At 43.7% G+C, this 17821-nt stretch overlaps 1 protein-coding gene across 2 annotated transcripts in view; it reads right to left on the bottom strand.

Moving 5' to 3' along the window:
- Nucleotides 1-17821, bottom strand: part of cadm1a (cell adhesion molecule 1a) — a 449456-nt gene that overhangs the window by 35392 nt on the left and 396243 nt on the right. For both annotated transcript variants that reach the window (XM_038976850.1, XM_038976842.1), the window contains exons 6-8: nt 16230-16326; nt 13384-13556; nt 3809-3895 (exon numbers count right to left, since the gene is read on the bottom strand). In XM_038976850.1, coding sequence (XP_038832778.1) covers nt 3809-3895; nt 13384-13556; nt 16230-16326 — 357 coding nt within the window. The remainder of the gene's footprint in view (nt 1-3808; nt 3896-13383; nt 13557-16229; nt 16327-17821) is intronic.

The raw sequence follows: 17821 nt of genomic DNA, 5'->3' as shown, positions 1-17821 counted from the left end.
AACGTTACGTGTATGATCTGTGTAGTAATATTATTCGAATCAGAAAACCATTTGCATTGCTAGTTATAGCCTAATGTTAGCTAGCTAGTTAACATTGAACCTAGTTGGTTAGCTTTAGCAGTTATGACAATCAGTTTGTATTGGTAGTAGTACGAGTTGAGATTATGCTGGTTCATTGTTTAGCTAGCTAGCTAGCTACATGTCCAAACAAAAGACTCCACTTTGCCAGATGATTACACAACCTACCAAGTCAGCCAGGTTTGTCTGGGGGTGATTACGGCCATTTAGTGTATTTCATGTGTACATGTCTAAACAATATTGACCCATCCACTTAGCTAGATGGTGGTTATAGCATTTATTTCACACAAACCATCCATTAGACAAGTGTGTCTGGGTAAGCGTCATCTAATAATTATCTGGACACTTTCTGTTTTTGATATTGCTACTATGCACATATGCACTGTACCGCTTACACCTTCTGTATCCTGTGCATGTGACAAATAAACTTAGATTGTATTTGATATAGTGTGTGTTTACCAGAGACAGTAATGTGAAGAACAACATGACCTGCACCAAAGTCAGATTAGGATATAGGCCAAGGACTAGATAAAGTGTATTTTTACCTGGAGTTTTTCCTTATTGTAGGCTACTACTTGAAATCGTTGGTTGTTTACTACACCACTCACTCTGTTTAGCACATGGCCTCACATGTATCCTCGAAGAGATGGGTGGGGCTAAGACTTAAGAGGGTGTGAACGATGCTGAACAAAGAAGAGCTCTCCAGTTGGTGTATCAAAATATTCAAGGGCCATTTTCTCAAAAGTGGGGTTAATCAAAAGTGGGGTTTGTCAACTTTCAAAGCAGAATTTCATTCCCATTGTTCCTTAACTGCAGTGTATGATATACAATTTTCTAGCTCTGAGTCTCTACTTTTATCCAATGTAAAAAACACAATTTAAAATTTTGCTACGTAGGACCGAATCCAGATGGTGGGTCACATATACGCTTTTGGACAGAGAAAGGAAACACAGTTGATCATAGTGACAGGCCACAACCATGTCCAAAACTAATTTAACGGATTGTTTCAACATCAATTATAGATCAACTGGTTGACTCACAGCCTACAAATACCAGGGCCTATTGTCCATGTAGTCGTATTCATTCATTCTGATCTAAAAGGCAAAACTGATCTTAGAATATCACTCTTACTCTGAGATGCTCGGTACATACGGCCTCAGATCTAGAGGACTCATTGGTACCTTGTCAGTGTTTCTCCTAGACAGAAACCAATTCAAGTTTGGGGGGCATTAAAGTAAGCCAAAGCAATAGTAAGGACAGACATTGAATCTGCAGTAACTGGTTTTGAGGAGAGGTGAGCCAAGATTACAGGAGTTGTAACAGAAAAAGGAAATATATTGCCTGTTCATTGCAACAGGTACACGATAATACAAGAAAGGCAGGGGAGAGATCAGAGCTAAATGTATCACTGTACCTGCATTCTGTATAACAGGAAATAGGATCCAACGAGGGATTACATGAACGATGTGCCGACATTCACATCATGAATGTATTCTGATGACGACGCCAGGGACGGTTAACTTTTCGCATATATCGCTTTTGCGACTAAGTTGATTGCGAATGTATTTTGAGGAGTGGCAAGGGACATGAACTTTTCCAGTCACTAAGGCTGCGATTACACAGGCAGCCCAATTCAGATTTTTTTTCCTCACTAATTGGTCTTTTGAGCAAATAGATTAGCTCTGAAAAAGTGCTGATGTGAAAAGATCTGATGTGATTGATCAAAACATCAATTCATGGAAAAAAGATAAGAATTGGGCTGCCTGTGTGAATGCTGCCTAAGAGTGATATGCACCTCATTTGGGGAAAGACGAGTCTATTTGTCTACAGGACATGAATGTGAATAGCTGGATGGGAAGAGAAGGGAGTCGTCTGCCTGTCCCCGTCTCCGCTCTTTTGTTTGAGCGTATGAAAATATGCCGGCATTGTCAACCCGCAGGAAACACAAAGGAGATATGTAATCCCTGGCTCAGACAGGGCGGGATACAGCCCAGATCGTGATAAGCTTGTGGGAGCAACAGGAGAGGGAGAGAGAGAAAGAGAGGGGTGATTCAAGGCCAGGACAGGCCGAAAATATTTTTGGTATCTCAGATTGTTCTGTCAATGTTCACATATAAACTTCACTGGGAGGAATGATATTTGTCATGCTTTTTACATTTGTATCACATTTTTTTAACATAATGATGAGCTTGGCCATGTTAGGTACTTTTAGACCTATACATGCCTCCTGTAAGATCTTACGATCCGTGAAGTGGACATGATACAGACAACATCTTGGTGTCATTATACTCCTAATAGTGTGCTTTAACATATGGAGTATGTCTAGATTCTGAAATATAATTTTTCACATTCATTTATAAAAAATATTATCTCAAAAGCACCCTTTTCATTTTAAGACATATTGTTTGGAACAATATACTGTACAAGTACATACAATTTCCAGAGTGGGCTCTCTGCTAATTTTAAATTATAATCTATTTTATGAGCAACACCAACACAGTAAATGGGAAAACGGATTCAAACGGAACTCCCTCTGCTGCTGATTTTATGAAAGTGCAATCCTAAAGGAGGGTTGGGATTGGTTAATGACCTATTATGTCAATTTCTATGTATAAAATGGGTCATATCATTAAAAGTACCAGAGTCCACTCTGGAAATTTGACATGTTTGAAGAGTATATTGTTCCAAACAAGTAGCCTAGTGGTTAGAGCATTGGGCCAGTAACTAGTAAAGGTTGCTGGATCGAATCCCGGAGTTGACAATGTAAAAATCAGTCGTTCCGGTAGCCTGTCATTGTAAATAAGAATTTGTTCTTAACTGACTTGCCTAGTTAAATAAAGGTTGCATTTGAAAAAAAATAAGAAAAAGGGTACTTTTTAGATATTCATATTTTTATGTTGAATAAATGAATGTGAACATTTGTTTTTCTGAATCTAGATATACTCCATATTTGAGCGCACACATAAGATGTTGTCTGTATCATGTACGGTTCACAGATCACAGGGTCTTACAGGAGGCATATATAGGTCTAAATAGGGCCTAAAATGTCCGCTTTCATCTTTAAAAATAAAAAGAATTGTGATACAAATGTAAAAAGCATGTCAAACATCCTTCCCTCTAATTAACTTTCTATGTGAAAATTGCCAGAACAATCTGAGACACCTAGAATATTTTTTTGGGGTGTGGAATCGCCCAGGAATAGATGGAGGGAGAGGGGGAGAATACAGAGGGAGGGCGAGAAAAGGGGGAGAGAGGGGGAGAAGAAGAAAAGGATAGAGAGAGAGCGGCTGAACATTTTAGTGAGAGAAATGTGATGGGCGCGAGCGGGCGGATGATGAGTGCCATTGACAGCCCCGCGCTGCAGTGGGAGGAGGGAGCCTAGGCCTGGCCCCTCCAGTGCGACTCTGTTATTATTATCGTTCCTCAGAATCTTATCAGGACTGGCTGACGGCAAATATTTATCTCTTTTCCTCACACTCTCTTTCTTGTTTGCTCACAAACACACACACAGGCATGCACTAGGGGGTGTCAGGTCACACATTACAGTGGGTAATGGTAACTGTAGAATGAGAACACATAAATACGCATGCACTCACACAGTGTGGATGGTGGAAGTGGTGGTGTTTGTGGTGAGGGTCGGGTTTGGTGGGTATGAGGGTATCGCATATGCACACAAAACGCACGCACAACCACAAAACACACAGGGAGGTGGTGGGAGGTGATACTGTACCTGCAGTGGCTTCAGGGAGGGAGATGGTTGTGGTGGTGGGAGTGGTGGTAGTAGCTGTAGTGGGTATAGGGGTAGTGGTTGGGGCATCTGGATGAAGAAAACAAATACATGACAGACAAGGAAACTAATGAGTAAACCATGAAAACAAAAGACACAATGAAACAGAACTGGGTCCAAATACTATTTGAAACCTTTCAAATACTTGTAGTGTTTGCTTTACCCCATCTAGATGTCCAGATGGGCAGGGTTTGCATTTCTGAGACTATTGTATTGGTCCATGAAGCCAGCCAGCTTAATCGAGCACAGATAAAATATTTGAAATTATTTCAAATAGTATTTGAACCCAGGTCTGCAATAATATGAAACAATTGTGATGGGGAAATTATTAATTCATACCAGTGGCAGTGCATTTGTTTGCCTTTAAGCCTGTCATAAACCAAGCTATATCATTATTTTTAAGCTAAATTAAGGGATTATTTCCGGGTGGTTCAGGTTAGGGTGTCCAAATGTGTCAATTAATCTCTCCTACGGATACTGTTGGCATGATAATAATAACAAGCCCATCACAAGTTAAAACAGAAAAAAACTGCAGTACTTTCGTAAAGTATTCAGACTCCTTCCCTTTTCCACATTTTGTTATGTTACAGCCTCATTCTAAAATTGATTAAATATTTTTTTTTGTCAATCTACACACAATACCCCAAAATGACAAAGCGGAAACAGGTTTTTATCAATTCTATCAAATTTATAAAAACAAACAGAAATACCTACATAAGTATTCAGACCCTTTGCTATGAGACTCGAAATTGAGCTCAGGTGTATCCTGTTTCCGATTGGAGTCCACCTGTGGTACATGATTTGGAAAGTCACACACCTGCCTATATAAGGTCCCACAGTTGACAGTGCGTGTCAGAGCAAAAACCAAGCTATGAGGTCGAAGGAATTGTCTGTAGAACTCTGAGACAGGATTGTGTCGAGGCACAGATCTGGGGAAGGGCACCAAAACGTTTCTGCAGCATTGAAGGTCCCCAAGAACACAGCGGCCTCCATCATTCTTAAATGGAAGAAGTTTGGAACCACCAAGTCTCTTCCTAGAGCTGGCCGCCCGGCCAAACTGAGCAATTGGGAGAAAAGGGCCTTTGTCAGGGAAGTGACCATGAACCCGATGGTTACTCTGACAGAGCTCCAGAGTTCCTCTATGGAGATGGGAGAACCTTCCAGAAGGACAACCATCTCCGCAGCACTCAACCAATCGGGCCTTTATGGTAGAGTGGCCAGACAGAAGCCACTCCTCAGTAAAAGGCACTTGACAGCCTTCTTGGAGTTTGCCAAAAGGCACCTAAAGGACTCTCAGACCATGAGAAACAAGATTCTCTGGTCTGATGAAACCAAGATTTAACTTAATTCCTACGGTGCAGCATGGTGGCGGCAACCTCATCCTGTGGGGATATTTTTCAGCGGCAGGGACCTGGAGACTAGTCAGGATCGATGGAAAGATGAACGGAGCAAAGTACAGAGAGATCCTTGATGAAAACCTGCTCCAGAGCGCTCAGGACTGGGGTGAAGGTTCAACTTCCAACAGGACAACGACCGTAAGCACACAGCCAAGACAACACAGAAGTGGTTTCAGGACAAGTCTCTGAATGTCCTTGAGTAGCCCAGCCAAAACCCGGACCGATCGAACATCTCTGGAGAGACCTGAAAATAGCTGTGCAGTGACCATCCCCATCCAACGTGACAAAGCTTGAGAGGATCTGCAGAGAAGAATGGGAGAAACTCCCCAAATACAGGTGTGCTAAGCTTGTAGTGTCATACTCAAGAAGACTCGAGGCTGTAATCACTGCCAGAGGTGCTTCAACAAAGTACTGAGTAAAGGGTCTGAATACTTATGTAAATATGATATTTCATATTATTAAAAACACATTTATTTTTTTTACACAAACTTCTCCAAATTTGTTTTTGCTTTGTCATTATGGGGTATTGTTTATAGATTGATGAGGGGAAAAAACGATTTAATCAATTTTAGAATAAGGCTGTAACGTAACAAAATGTGGAATAAGTGAAGCGGTGTGAATACTTGCCAAATGCACTGTATAAAACCAAAACTCAATAATTAAAAAAAACATGATGGACATGATAAGTGATGAAAATGCACTGTCCAAGTCTCAAAACATCAACAAACATACAAAGTGGCGCAATGTGAGGTCCGATGGAGGGAGGGACGTTCAGCACACAGACTTTCAACTCAAGGACTACCCCCCAGTTGCATTTTCCATTTACTTCATTAGTCGACTCGACCCCCCACCAATAACTGTAGGGGGAAATCAAAAGTGACATTCTCTCAGTCGGACTGGTGGTGCTGCATTGATAAGAACTTGGGGCTGAGGCTTGTGGTGAGGAGAGAGCCTCGTCACTTGTCATGCTGCTCAGTTGCCTGAGAGTGTAGCGAAAAACAGGGGGAAGTGTTAAAGGAGTGCAGAGAGCGAGTGATTGCAGCATTTTTTTCCCGAGGATGAGAGACACAACCAAACAGGTTAATGAAACGAGGGGAAATAAAGAGTGAGAAAGAGAGAGAGGGGGATGGAGAGAAGGAGAGAGATGGAGTGAAATAGAGTTAGAGAGTATTTTCTGTTGTGCTAACAGGCGTGAATGGTGACGTGCGCCCGCGGCCGCACAACTGTTTGCCTGTCTGTCCTCGTCCAGCCAGACAGATACCACTGTGTTAACATCTGTGGAGGTGGGTGGAAATTGGCCGACAGCTTCCCTTCCTCACTCCCTCTCTGCTTTCCTTGTTGTCTGAGTTCTATCAGAACATCACGGCAGGAGGGCCCAGAGACACTTTCCAACAGACGTGGAGGACTTGGGAGGACTGGGAGGCTGGCAGGGACACATCAGAGAGACGGTGACGGCAAAAACGTAGTCTTCAAACATGCCGTGTTTACCAAGCCTTTCAAATATCACTGACAGGATACACAAAAATATTTGAAATACCTCATTCCAAATGCATGTCAATTAAATTCAATGAATACTACCCATCCCTGCAGGAAAATGCAGCTTGAAAGTAAAGAAATTGAGAAATAGTGTTTGTATCTGCTGAAATGGAGGGGTCACTTTCTCCTCCGTTTTTATTGCTTTTGGTTGTTCTGACTGACAGTTTGTAATATTAGCTGTAACTTGTGTGTCTGAAATTAGCATATGCTGGTGGACTGTTTTCATAGGTTTTGAATGATTTCGGATAGCTTTGGCAATGACTTCACGTCAACTTTCAGAATTTTCCCATAGGGCTCTGGTCAAAAGTAGTGCACTATATGGAAATATGGTGCCTTTTGGGATGCAACCAAGGCTATTGAACTACAGATGTAGGATCTTAATTGTATCACTCTGTTGCAGGAGAAATTCCCTGCAATGCAGGAAATGTAAAACGTCTAGTGTATTTGAGGTCTGTAATTTCCAGACTTGATTTTCCCCAAACGAAAAATATATCAATCCCTACAAAAATGTCCATTCATTAAAATCCACATAATAATTCACATTTCCTGTTGCTGAAAATTGTCTCAAATTAAGATCCTATATCTTGCAACACTTTCATTTACTCTCGTGCAAACACATAACTCTAATCCTGACACTAACCTAACCATAACCAATAGATTTGCTGGTGCCATTTCCATTCTAGTTTTCCTGATTGAAACACCCATTCTTTCATTTTACTAAGATCCATCAAATCACAGTGGGCATCAATCGATCTTTCCAAATGTTCCTTCACGTCAACAACACTCAAAGGTGGCGGCCATCTTGTGATCCAAGGGTCACCTTCCCTCTACTACAGCCCACTTAGGCTACCGTTGGTATATCTGTAGCACATTCCCTCTTACCTACTTGTTGTGTAACAACAAGGCACTGTATCTCAGTGCAAGAGGTGTCACTACAGACCCTGGTTCGATTCCAGGCTGTATCGCAACGTGATTGGGAGTCCCATAGGGCGGCGCACAATTGGCCCAGCGTCGTCCGGGTTAGGGTTTGGCCGGGGTAGGCCGTCATTGTAAATAAGACTTTGTTCATAACTGACTTGCCTAGTTAAATAAAGGTTAAATCAATAAATGTACTGACATGTATGCGTATGTGATAGATGCAAACACACACACACTAGATGTTAATGTTTTTAAATGTATGTAAATTGTAAAGTATTTTGTCTGTAATGTCTTTTTCATTATGTGTCGGACCCCAGTAAGACTAGCTGTAGCCATTGGCGTCGGTTAATGTGGATACTAATAAAAATTGAATAAAGGAGGGAGGGGTGGACGAGTTTGGTGGCATATTTCTCCAAGGGAGAGGTACTTGAAGAGATTTGTATGTTTGACATGTCAATAAAGTACTTTTATGGATCATGGGTTGTCAGAGCTAAGTTGTTACCTGTCCCAAACTCCCTGTGATTAACAAGGCATGCCTTGACAGGGCAGTTGCTTTCACGCTGTTTCTCGGAACAGTGCACCCATGTTGATTACCTTTGCCAAAGGTGAGACAGAAGGTGGCTTGGGGAGTAGTGGCATGATAAGTTTCTACACTAACGGAGGAATTCAGCTTGGCATTAAGAAATGGAAAATAGATTGGTGAAGTGCTTGATTATAGTTGATCACCTTGTCAGTGTAAAGGAGTATATTTAAACTGCAGTATATTTAGGTACATTCGACAAAGAGGAACAGTTGTAATATATTTTATTGTAATATATTATGTTTGGCTCCCAGAGTCCTTCATGGTTGTTCAGCCTATATTTTGTTAATGACCAGTTAATCGTTTGGATATTCCCCCCAAAAAGTACATTCATCTTCACCCAACACATTATAAAATAGATACATGCGTAAAGAAGTGAGTAATTCAATGTGAGAGAAAGCTAGAGAGTTGTGCAAAGTCTCGAGAATCCAGCCAGGAGCGGTTTCAGAAGCAAACCAAGCCGGCCTTGAGGTGATCTGAATTTGTATTCAAACACACTCTCTAATATTCATTTTTAATTACTAACAAAGAATATATTCCATTCCTGTAAACAGAGGTTTGAAAAAACAATGGCTGAACGAACAAATAGGGAAGCCTATCTTGCGGCGGGAGCCGGCTAACTGGGCTTGCGCCACTGATGAGTTTCACACGTGTCAGGATCTGACAAACTTGAGCTCAGAAGTGACGCTACTTAATTGGTTTTATCCCGTAATAAACTGAGGCCCAGCAGATGTTTGGGATCATCGGTGTCAATAGCTCATTAAAAACTTGGCAGCGATAATAAGATCTATACTTTCCCTGCTTCCCACCCTCCAAACAAGCTCGACTGGAGTGAATGTTCACCAAGGTGTCCCTTATAAAATGAAGCACTCCATGCTACCCGCTTTTCCAATGATGTTGTATCAAATGTAGTGGAAGGTTACAGAGTTTTAAATATGGGGAGCTGCGAGTGAGTTTTCCTGTTAAGTCACTGTGGATTGTTTACCAGGGCAGATTATGAATCAGCATCCCGGGCCCAGAGAGCTTGGAGTGGAGGCTGCATTAAAATAGTGGGACTGCCTGACAGAGACAGAGAATATCATTCCACAGTCAAGCTAAATGCTAAGAAACTCAAGAAATTGAGAGTTTCTCACTTCCAGTGTCTCTTGGTTTTATCCCCTTAGACAGCTGAGTACAAACAGACCTCTGGAAATTAGCTGAGGTGATACAGCCGAGACACACAGATGTAGGGAGGAGAGAGGCAAGCAGGCAACGTCTCAATTAATCCTTTTTTAAAATGTATCCTTTATTTAACTAGGCAAGTCAGTTAAGAACAAATTCTTATTTACAATGACGGCCTAGGAACAGTGGGTTAACTGCCTTGGTCAGGGGCAGAACAACAGATTTTTACCTTGTCAGCTCGGGGATTCAATCTAGCAACCTTTCGGTTACCGGCCCAACGCTCTAACTACTAGGCTACCTGCCACCCCTTTAACCAAGGGATTGGTGTGGGAGTGGCAAACTGGCACATGTGGGGTTAGTATAAGAATCTCACTCAATAAGGGTCAGAGTAAAAGTCAATGAAGAAAACACAGAACAATCTGGCTAATAGAGCACTTAAAGTATAGTGTACTTTGGGCTGTTGATTTCCCTACTAGCCACCTGCTGGAGTCACACAGCTTTACATATTGGAGAGAAGCAGGAAGAGTGGAAAGAAATCCGGTCAAATCTCCTAAATGTCTACCAAACATTCTCTTCCTGAGCTCATTAATTGTGTATCGCCTTGGGTTTCCAATGTCCAAAGGCAAAAACAGATTGAAGTGGTAAACGAAAGAGCCACACGGTATGTCAAGGACGAAACCCAGGTACAGCTTTCGTTCAGACAGAAATCACTCCTTTTCTTACTCAATCATTCCAGAGAGTTATGAAGAAGTGTGGAGATGCCCAGAGAGCTTGGAGCGGAGGCTGCATTAAAATACTGGGACTGCCTGACAGAGACAGAGAATATCATTCCAGAGAGTTATGAAGTGTGGAGATGGGTGAAATACGTTACACTACAGCACAATAACACTAACTAAAACACTAACTAACTAATAACACTCTCCCACTCCCAAAAGAGCGCCAAGGGGGTAGTTGACTCCAATTTAAAAGCTTATGAACAGCACGGGGGAGTGACCGCCCCCCCTATTCACCCTGGCAGATAGCAGGCGACTCTTACCGAGGCCCTTCTGTGGCCTGCACAGCAATGGGACGGTGCCCGGTATTCGCCGCGCAAAGAACCTCTCCCAAATCTGCCAGCTGCACGATATGACAAACAAGATTGATGGGGCCTCTCTTCTCCTAACTAGGAGGAGTGGAGGAAAAAAGAAGAGGGGAGGAAAATAACTAGTCTCTGGCAACGGCACCACGCTAACAACGGTCATTGGAAGCCAACGGCACACCTGCAACGAATGCTTGTCTCACGCAATCAACGGGTGGACAATTACGCGTTAATAAAGAAGGTGTGGAGGTTACAAGGGGGAAAGTCCCTCGTCCTGACAACTCATCTGTTTTGAATGGCATCCTTTTGTATGTTTACTTAATTGTGTTCATTTTCGTGCAGGGGGAGACTGACACTGGGATCCCTCTGCAAATTAGCCACCTTTGCTGGACTAAATCAATGTCATCTTGCATCGTGGGAAGCAGTACACTGCACTAATTATGCAATTGGTTGTTATTCAACCAGAAAGATGAAGAGGAGCTCTCTCTTCCATATGGAAGGCTGATATTTCTATACATTTGCATGTCTGCAGATGGGCGTGTCACAGTAGCCAATAGCCATCTCTGACATGATCTAATAGTCTACCATTGATCTCAGGTTATCTGCCTTGTAAATTGAAGCGCCAGCTGACCCCTAACCAGGAGGAAATATTGGCCCCCAGAATCTAATGAAAGAGCACAAGACCCTGGTTAAGAATGGGGGTTGGAGGAGGGTGTCAAGATTAGATAATTTATAGCTTCATTATAATGGCTGGCTGATGATATTGGTTCTGGCTGTGGCAGGACTGCACATGTTGTTTCCCTACAGCTGCTGTCCTGTAGATTGTCTCCAGTTAGGCTTCCTGATCGTGAGTTACACCTGATGCGTGGCGACCGGGATGCTGCCTTACCTTGCTTGGCTGCCTCTAGAGAGTAAACAACTGTAAAACACGTGTTGTTGCCTGGCCGGGAATACAAATATGTTTCCTTATACTAGGTTAGGGTGTGCGGCAAAAGGTTGCTGTTTTGAATCCCCGTGCCGGCAAGGTGGAAAAATCTGCCGTTCTGCACTTGAGCAGGGCAGTTAACAGCCAACAACTGTTCCCTATGAGCTGTGGACATCGATTAAGGCAGCCCCTCGCAACTCTCTGATTAAATGCGGAAGACACATTTCAGTTGAATGCATTCAGTTGTGCAACTGACTAGTTATCCCCCTTTCCCTTAATAGGAAATGGTGTCTCTTTATTTGCGACAATATTTTTCATTATGTTCTTCATTTTCCAAGCCAGCGTGTAGATAGGTTGAAGACAAAAAAGGTTACTGTAAAGGGTCCGATACATTTGTTCAGCTCTGGCTGTGTGTATCCTTACAGGGGGAATTAATACTGTACTGGCCACACAACAATATGACGTACAGCTTGACTCAGGTCGGGTGTTGGTGGTTGGGATAAACACAGAAAAGCACATACTCCAGACCAGTTTAGGGGAGTGTATCGTCAACAGTAGCAATCAATCTTCAGCGCCGATGTTGACGCCAGGGGCAGGAGGAGGAAACCCCCGGAAGCATCGCAGGAGGACGGGGAGGAAGTGTAGAGAGCTGAGAGAACTAGAGCGACATGCCGCCGGGCACGGCGCAATAAAAGCCAGAGCTAGTAAAGGAAGGAGGTCCTCTTTATTGGGTTAGAGACGCCTCTGTAAACTGGTTGCTAAATCTCATCCGACTGCAGGGCCCCACCAATTTTCCTTTACCGACGGGCCGCTTGAAGAAATGGGTACCGGGGAATGCATTCTTTCTCCCGGTAACCAGGTTAGTGTCAACTGCCCTGCCGTTGCTCTCCATCACTTAGCTTCACAATAGTCAGGGAAACAAACGTATTAGAGGGATGGGGGCCGGGGTTATATCAGTTCTGCCTGTCAACTAAGGGGAGACAGGGTGGGATGGGGCGGGGCGGGATGCTGAGGCTTCTTGACTTACTGTACGTGAGCTTTGATGGGTTCAGGAGTGAAATTCCGTGGGAGGTTTCAATGGGAAATGATGGAAGGGGGGAAAAGTGTATTACACATTTCCAGACCACTCCAACCTAGAGGATATTGAGGCCCCCACTGAGCATACTGGGACGGTAATAACTTAAATGGATTTCCTATTGTAATTTCCCCTGACAGGAAAGTGCATTATAGTGAAAATGTGTAGTACCAGTGTGGTTAATACTTGAAATAAAAACTGTTTACTACAAAAGCCCTGAATATGTCACACATGCATTTTTCAATGTTGGCCACTGTTGAGATTAAATGCAGGTATTGTCGTATACCAAATTTTTCAAAATACAATACATGTTTAACAAGTGCGATAAAAAGGTGGAGACAAGTCGACGCATAATCTTTCACAAGCCCTGTTGTTTTACCGTGTTCGTCATTAACACCACCTCCTGCTCTTCCATTGTAAATAACATCCATTCAGCGATTTGTTCCTGTGTCAGTCAACAAGTCCTTTTTTTCAGTCCATTAATGCCCTCAAAATAGCAGCCAAATAATTTATCCTGCAAGCTTAGTACGATTTGGTAAGCGATATCTGCCGAGTCAATTTGCCGGATGGAAAATGACCAGATTAGATGGGAATGTCCTGCAAGGGAGGAATGTCATTGGAATCAATGGTATTGAACCGTGTTCAGATAACGCTGTCAGGAGAGGGGGATAGAGAGAGAGAGAGGATGGGGGGATATATAGAGAGAGAGAGATGAATAGAGAGAGAGGGTGCTGGGAGGTAGGTACCATACACACGTAGAAGCTGTATGTAGTCATAAGAGAGGGAGAGAGAGCGAGAGAGAGATAAAGACAGAGAGAGCACTGAATCGAGAGGTACGAGGTATGTACCATAGACATAGAGGATGTAGTCGTCATACGACTCGCCCACTGAGTTGGCAGCGAAGCAGCGGTAGGTGCCGTTGTAGGTCTTGTTGAGGTTCTCGATGTACAGGTCCGGGCCGGTGATGAGGGCGTGTGAGGGCAGATCGTCGTCCACCTTCACCCAGTTGATCTGCTGGGGACTAGAGAGAGAGAGAGGGAGAGAGACAGAGACAGAGAGACAGACAGACAGAGAGAGAGACAGACAGAGAGAGAGAGAGAGAGACAGAGACAGAGAGAGGACAGCAATGTCACTCATTAAATAATACGCGTTTGGACTTTTGGGACTAGTCTATTGGCTACATGGGAAAAAGAGGAGACATTAATGTCACTGGTCACGCGCATTGTTTCCCCTAGACCTGGATGTTGAATACATATTATGTCAAAAAAATATTTTAAAATCATGGGATTATTTAATTGGTTCCTTTGTACTTCCTTTTTTATGGCACATCTGATAGGGTGCATCCTTTAGGATAAACATCAACACACCCAATGAGATTCTTTCACCTTGCCAAACTATACTGAACAAAAATATAAACGCAACATGTCAAGTATTTGTCCCATGTTAGATTGGGTTGAAAAAAAAGATCCCAGAAATGTTCCATATGCACAAAAAGCTTATTTCTCTCAAATTATGTGCACAAATTTGTTTACATCCCTGTTAGTGAGCGTTTATCCTTTGCCAAGATAATCCATCCACCTGACAAGTGTGGCATAATCAAGAAGCTGGTTAAATAGCATGATCATTACACAGGTGCACCTTGTGCTGGGGGCAATAAACTGCCACAAAAACGTGCAGTTCTGTCACACAACACAATGCCACCGATGGCTCAAGTTTCAAGGGAGTGTGCAATTGACATGCTGACTGCAGGAATGTCCACCAGAGCTGTTGCCAGAGAATGTATTGTTAATGTCTCTCCCATAAGCTGCCTCCAATGTCGTTTTAGATAATATGGCAGTACGTCCAACCGGCCTCACAACCGCAGACCACGTGTAACCATGCCAGCCTAGGACATCCATATCTGACTTCTTCACCTGAGGGATCGTCTGAGACCAGCCAACTGGACAGCTGATGAAACGGATGAATATTTCTGTCTGTAATAAAGCCCTTTTGTGGGAAAAACGAATTCTGATTGGCTGGGCCTAGCTCCCAAGTGGGTGGGCCTATGCCCTCCCAGGTCCACCCATTGCTGTGCCCCTGTCCAGTCATGTGAAATCCATAGATCAGGGCTTAATGACTTTATTTAAAATTAACTGATTTCCTTATACGAACTTGAAATTGTTGCATTTATATTTTTGTTCAGTATATTTGTGTGTGTGTGTGTTCATAGCTGTGTGTGTGTGTTGAACTGTGTGAGCTATTAGTTGGGTAGCCTTTAATCTTCCTGGCCTCTCGACGTGGTTAACTACATTACCCAGCCATATTTGTTCCCTAGCTACCTTGGCAGGAAGCTTACATGAAGTGCTGGATCTGGATCCCATTTCTTTGACGATGAGTTATGTGAGAAGAACCAGACGGCACAGAGGGAAAAAAAAAACAAAGCACCTCTTAGCTCTGTTCTGCTCTCACAACCTTCAATGGCGGGTTTGCTAGCTAGCTAGCGCACCGTTATTTCCCCTGAGTGGGCGCCGAGGCCTCTCCCTTGTTGTTCTGTTTTTGTGTTGCCGTTTAAACTTGTTCCCTCCTTTTGAAAAAACTTTTTGGGGGGAGAATGAGGGAGGGAGGGAGAGATAGAACAGGGAGGAAGAGAGAGTAAGGGAGAGAAATATGAAAAAAAGCACTAAGCCACGAAACAAAAGAGCAGTTTGAGCTCAATAACAGTTGATCTCCCGCCTTTGTGGCTGGGTGAAAAAACAACATTTGATGGCGAAGGCGGCGGGCGGCTCGAGAAAGCAAATCAGAATCCCTCGTCAGGGCGAGAATCTTAGGTAGCCGGAATCAGAGGTTAAATATACACACACAGCGTCGGCCGCTTCTGCCGCGCTCCCGATACGGAGTAAGGAGAAATGACCTAGAAAAAGTGGTTTACTGAGGAAGAGGGGATGACACAAGAGAGATAGAGACTGTGGGGGAATGGAGAGAGGGAGAATGGGCGGCTAGAATACAAATGGACACACACGGCCAGAGCCCGCCACTATCTGGCCGCAGTAATGAGTGCAGAGAACTCTCACGGGCTCTAATGAAAATGACTTCCAATTCTCTGGCCCACTGTATTGATTGTATTTTCATCTTTATTAAATGAATACGGGTGAAAGCCGCCTTGTCTCTCCCTGCTGAGTGCAAAACTTGAAGGGGGAAAGGGAGGGAGGTGTGCGTGTGGTGTGTGTGTGTGTAGTCTGTGTCTGTCGAAATGTGGAAATGTTAGAGGTCTCCTCCTTCACAATTATTGTGCCTCGGGACTAGAGGATGGGTAATGATGTAATGTCTTCGCAGGGATCATACGTCTGACAGCATCATGTAATGACCGTTTGTGTTCCGCAACGAACCGCTGCAGCCAGCATCACGTTTCCACTACGACCGGCCACCGCTTGCTCCCTGAGCTACGGGCGGGCGTTTCCGTCTCTGCATGCGTCCGTCTTCAACGCATTTACAAGCCCACAACCACACTGTGCTACACCTGGAGCATGTGTAGTATGCTAATAACAGAGGCTGTGAGCTAACAGGAAGAGGGGAGGGGGAGCAGTTTCCCCTTTGGAAAAATATGAAAAATACATTCAACCTACTCCGTACTAGCCATAAATATTCATACACGTACATCAGTAAGCCCGTGGAGGTGTGTGAAGGTGTCGATATGTAAAACGTGTGTGCGTCTTACTGGGGTTTGCCTTTGGCCTGGCATGACAGCTCCATGTTCTGTCCTTCCCTTGGCAGCCCGTCAGGAAACTCCACTACAATCTTCACCTCTGGTTTATCTGTGGAAGGAGAGGAAGGGGAAAAGAGAGAGAGAGAGGTAGGAAGAGAGTGCGTCAATGTAATATGCAAGTCATTAGTGCCATTACAAGTTTATCAAGTAGGTAGGCTCTAGTCTACTTAATGTTTCTTCATTCCAAGTTGATGCAGGCCACACAATGTGAAATGTAAGGACGTGTGGTTGGGAGGTTCACGAAACAAATGTTAAAAAATTTGGAGCAAAATGTATGAATATTGTATAAAAAAAAGACAGTTCTAAAGCTTCAGGTACAAACTCAGCGTTTGTATTGTAGTTTGGTAAATCTTTGTTTGAAACTATATTTTTATCTATCAACACGTTGCTATTATTTGGGCTCCTGAGTGGCGCAGTGGTCTAAGGCGCTGTATCTCAGTGCTAGAGGTGTCACTACAGACATCCTGTTTCGAATCCAGGCTGTATCGCAACCGGCCGTAATTGGGAGTCCCATAGGGGCGGCGCACAATTGGCCCAGTGACGTCCGGGTTTGGCCGGTGTAGGCCGTCATTGTAAATAAGAATTTGTTCCTAACTGACTTGCCTAGTTAAATAAAGGTTAAATAAAAAGTATCTATGCAATGCTAAGGTCTTTCAGAGTTTGGGCCTCAATAAGTACCAGTGGAGGCTGGTGGATGGGAAAATCTGCTCCTTTCTATCCATTACAATGACACCATCCAATGGTTTCTCCCTCCAGCAGCCTACACTGGTAAGTAGCCTACACAGAACACCCTCAAAAACGGCCACGTTCTCCTACTGTATCCTCCTATCTTCACAGCAGCACACTGTCCACTTCCAACGGATGCTCCAAGCCTCTCCTCTCTCCTCTCCGGTGTGCAGTTTGTCAACAGTCCATGGGACCGACAGCAGGCTACAGCTACACCATTGACCTTTCTGGTCTATCAGTAACAACCTTTAGCTCGTCCATTAACATGACTGGCCGTCATACGCAGACTGCAGAATGGACAGGTTTGGCCAGGTTCTACTCCCCACCACCCGGTGATAGACAACAGGTAAAGGGATGGATTTGACGCAGATGTGTCGTCCATAGCTGTTTTTACAACATTTGCTGTGAAAAGAAACAGGCTTGTGGCATGTTGCCTACGGGGGAGTTGGAGGGATTGTGAAGGGACTGTTTGAGGCGAGGTTGTCATTATTGTACGCAACCTCAACGATTTGACAGATTCTGGCCTTCAGGTTGCGGTAGTGTGTGAAGGAGTGTCCCACAGCGAACCTATACTGTTTATTTTTAAGTGTTGGTTAGTCGTCCAGTCGATATCAATTCGTTTATTTAGAGATGTTCTTTTGCAGGGTGAAATTAGTTGAATTTCAATATGTCCCTTCGGGACTTTAGCCACAGTTGCCGTAATGTTTATGAACTTCCAACACTATCTGCCGTCCTTGCAGTATCCGGGGAAGGCAACGAGATGAAAGAGAAAATAAAGCTGCCTCGCTAACAAGACGTCTGGACCTCAAAGACGCTTT

The sequence above is a fragment of the Salvelinus namaycush genome, chromosome 3 (assembly GCF_016432855.1).
Source record: "Salvelinus namaycush isolate Seneca chromosome 3, SaNama_1.0, whole genome shotgun sequence".
Classification (NCBI taxonomy): Eukaryota; Metazoa; Chordata; class Actinopteri; order Salmoniformes; family Salmonidae; genus Salvelinus; species Salvelinus namaycush.
Note: the sequence above shows the minus strand (reverse complement) of the source record. Positions and strands in the feature narration are given on the sequence as shown.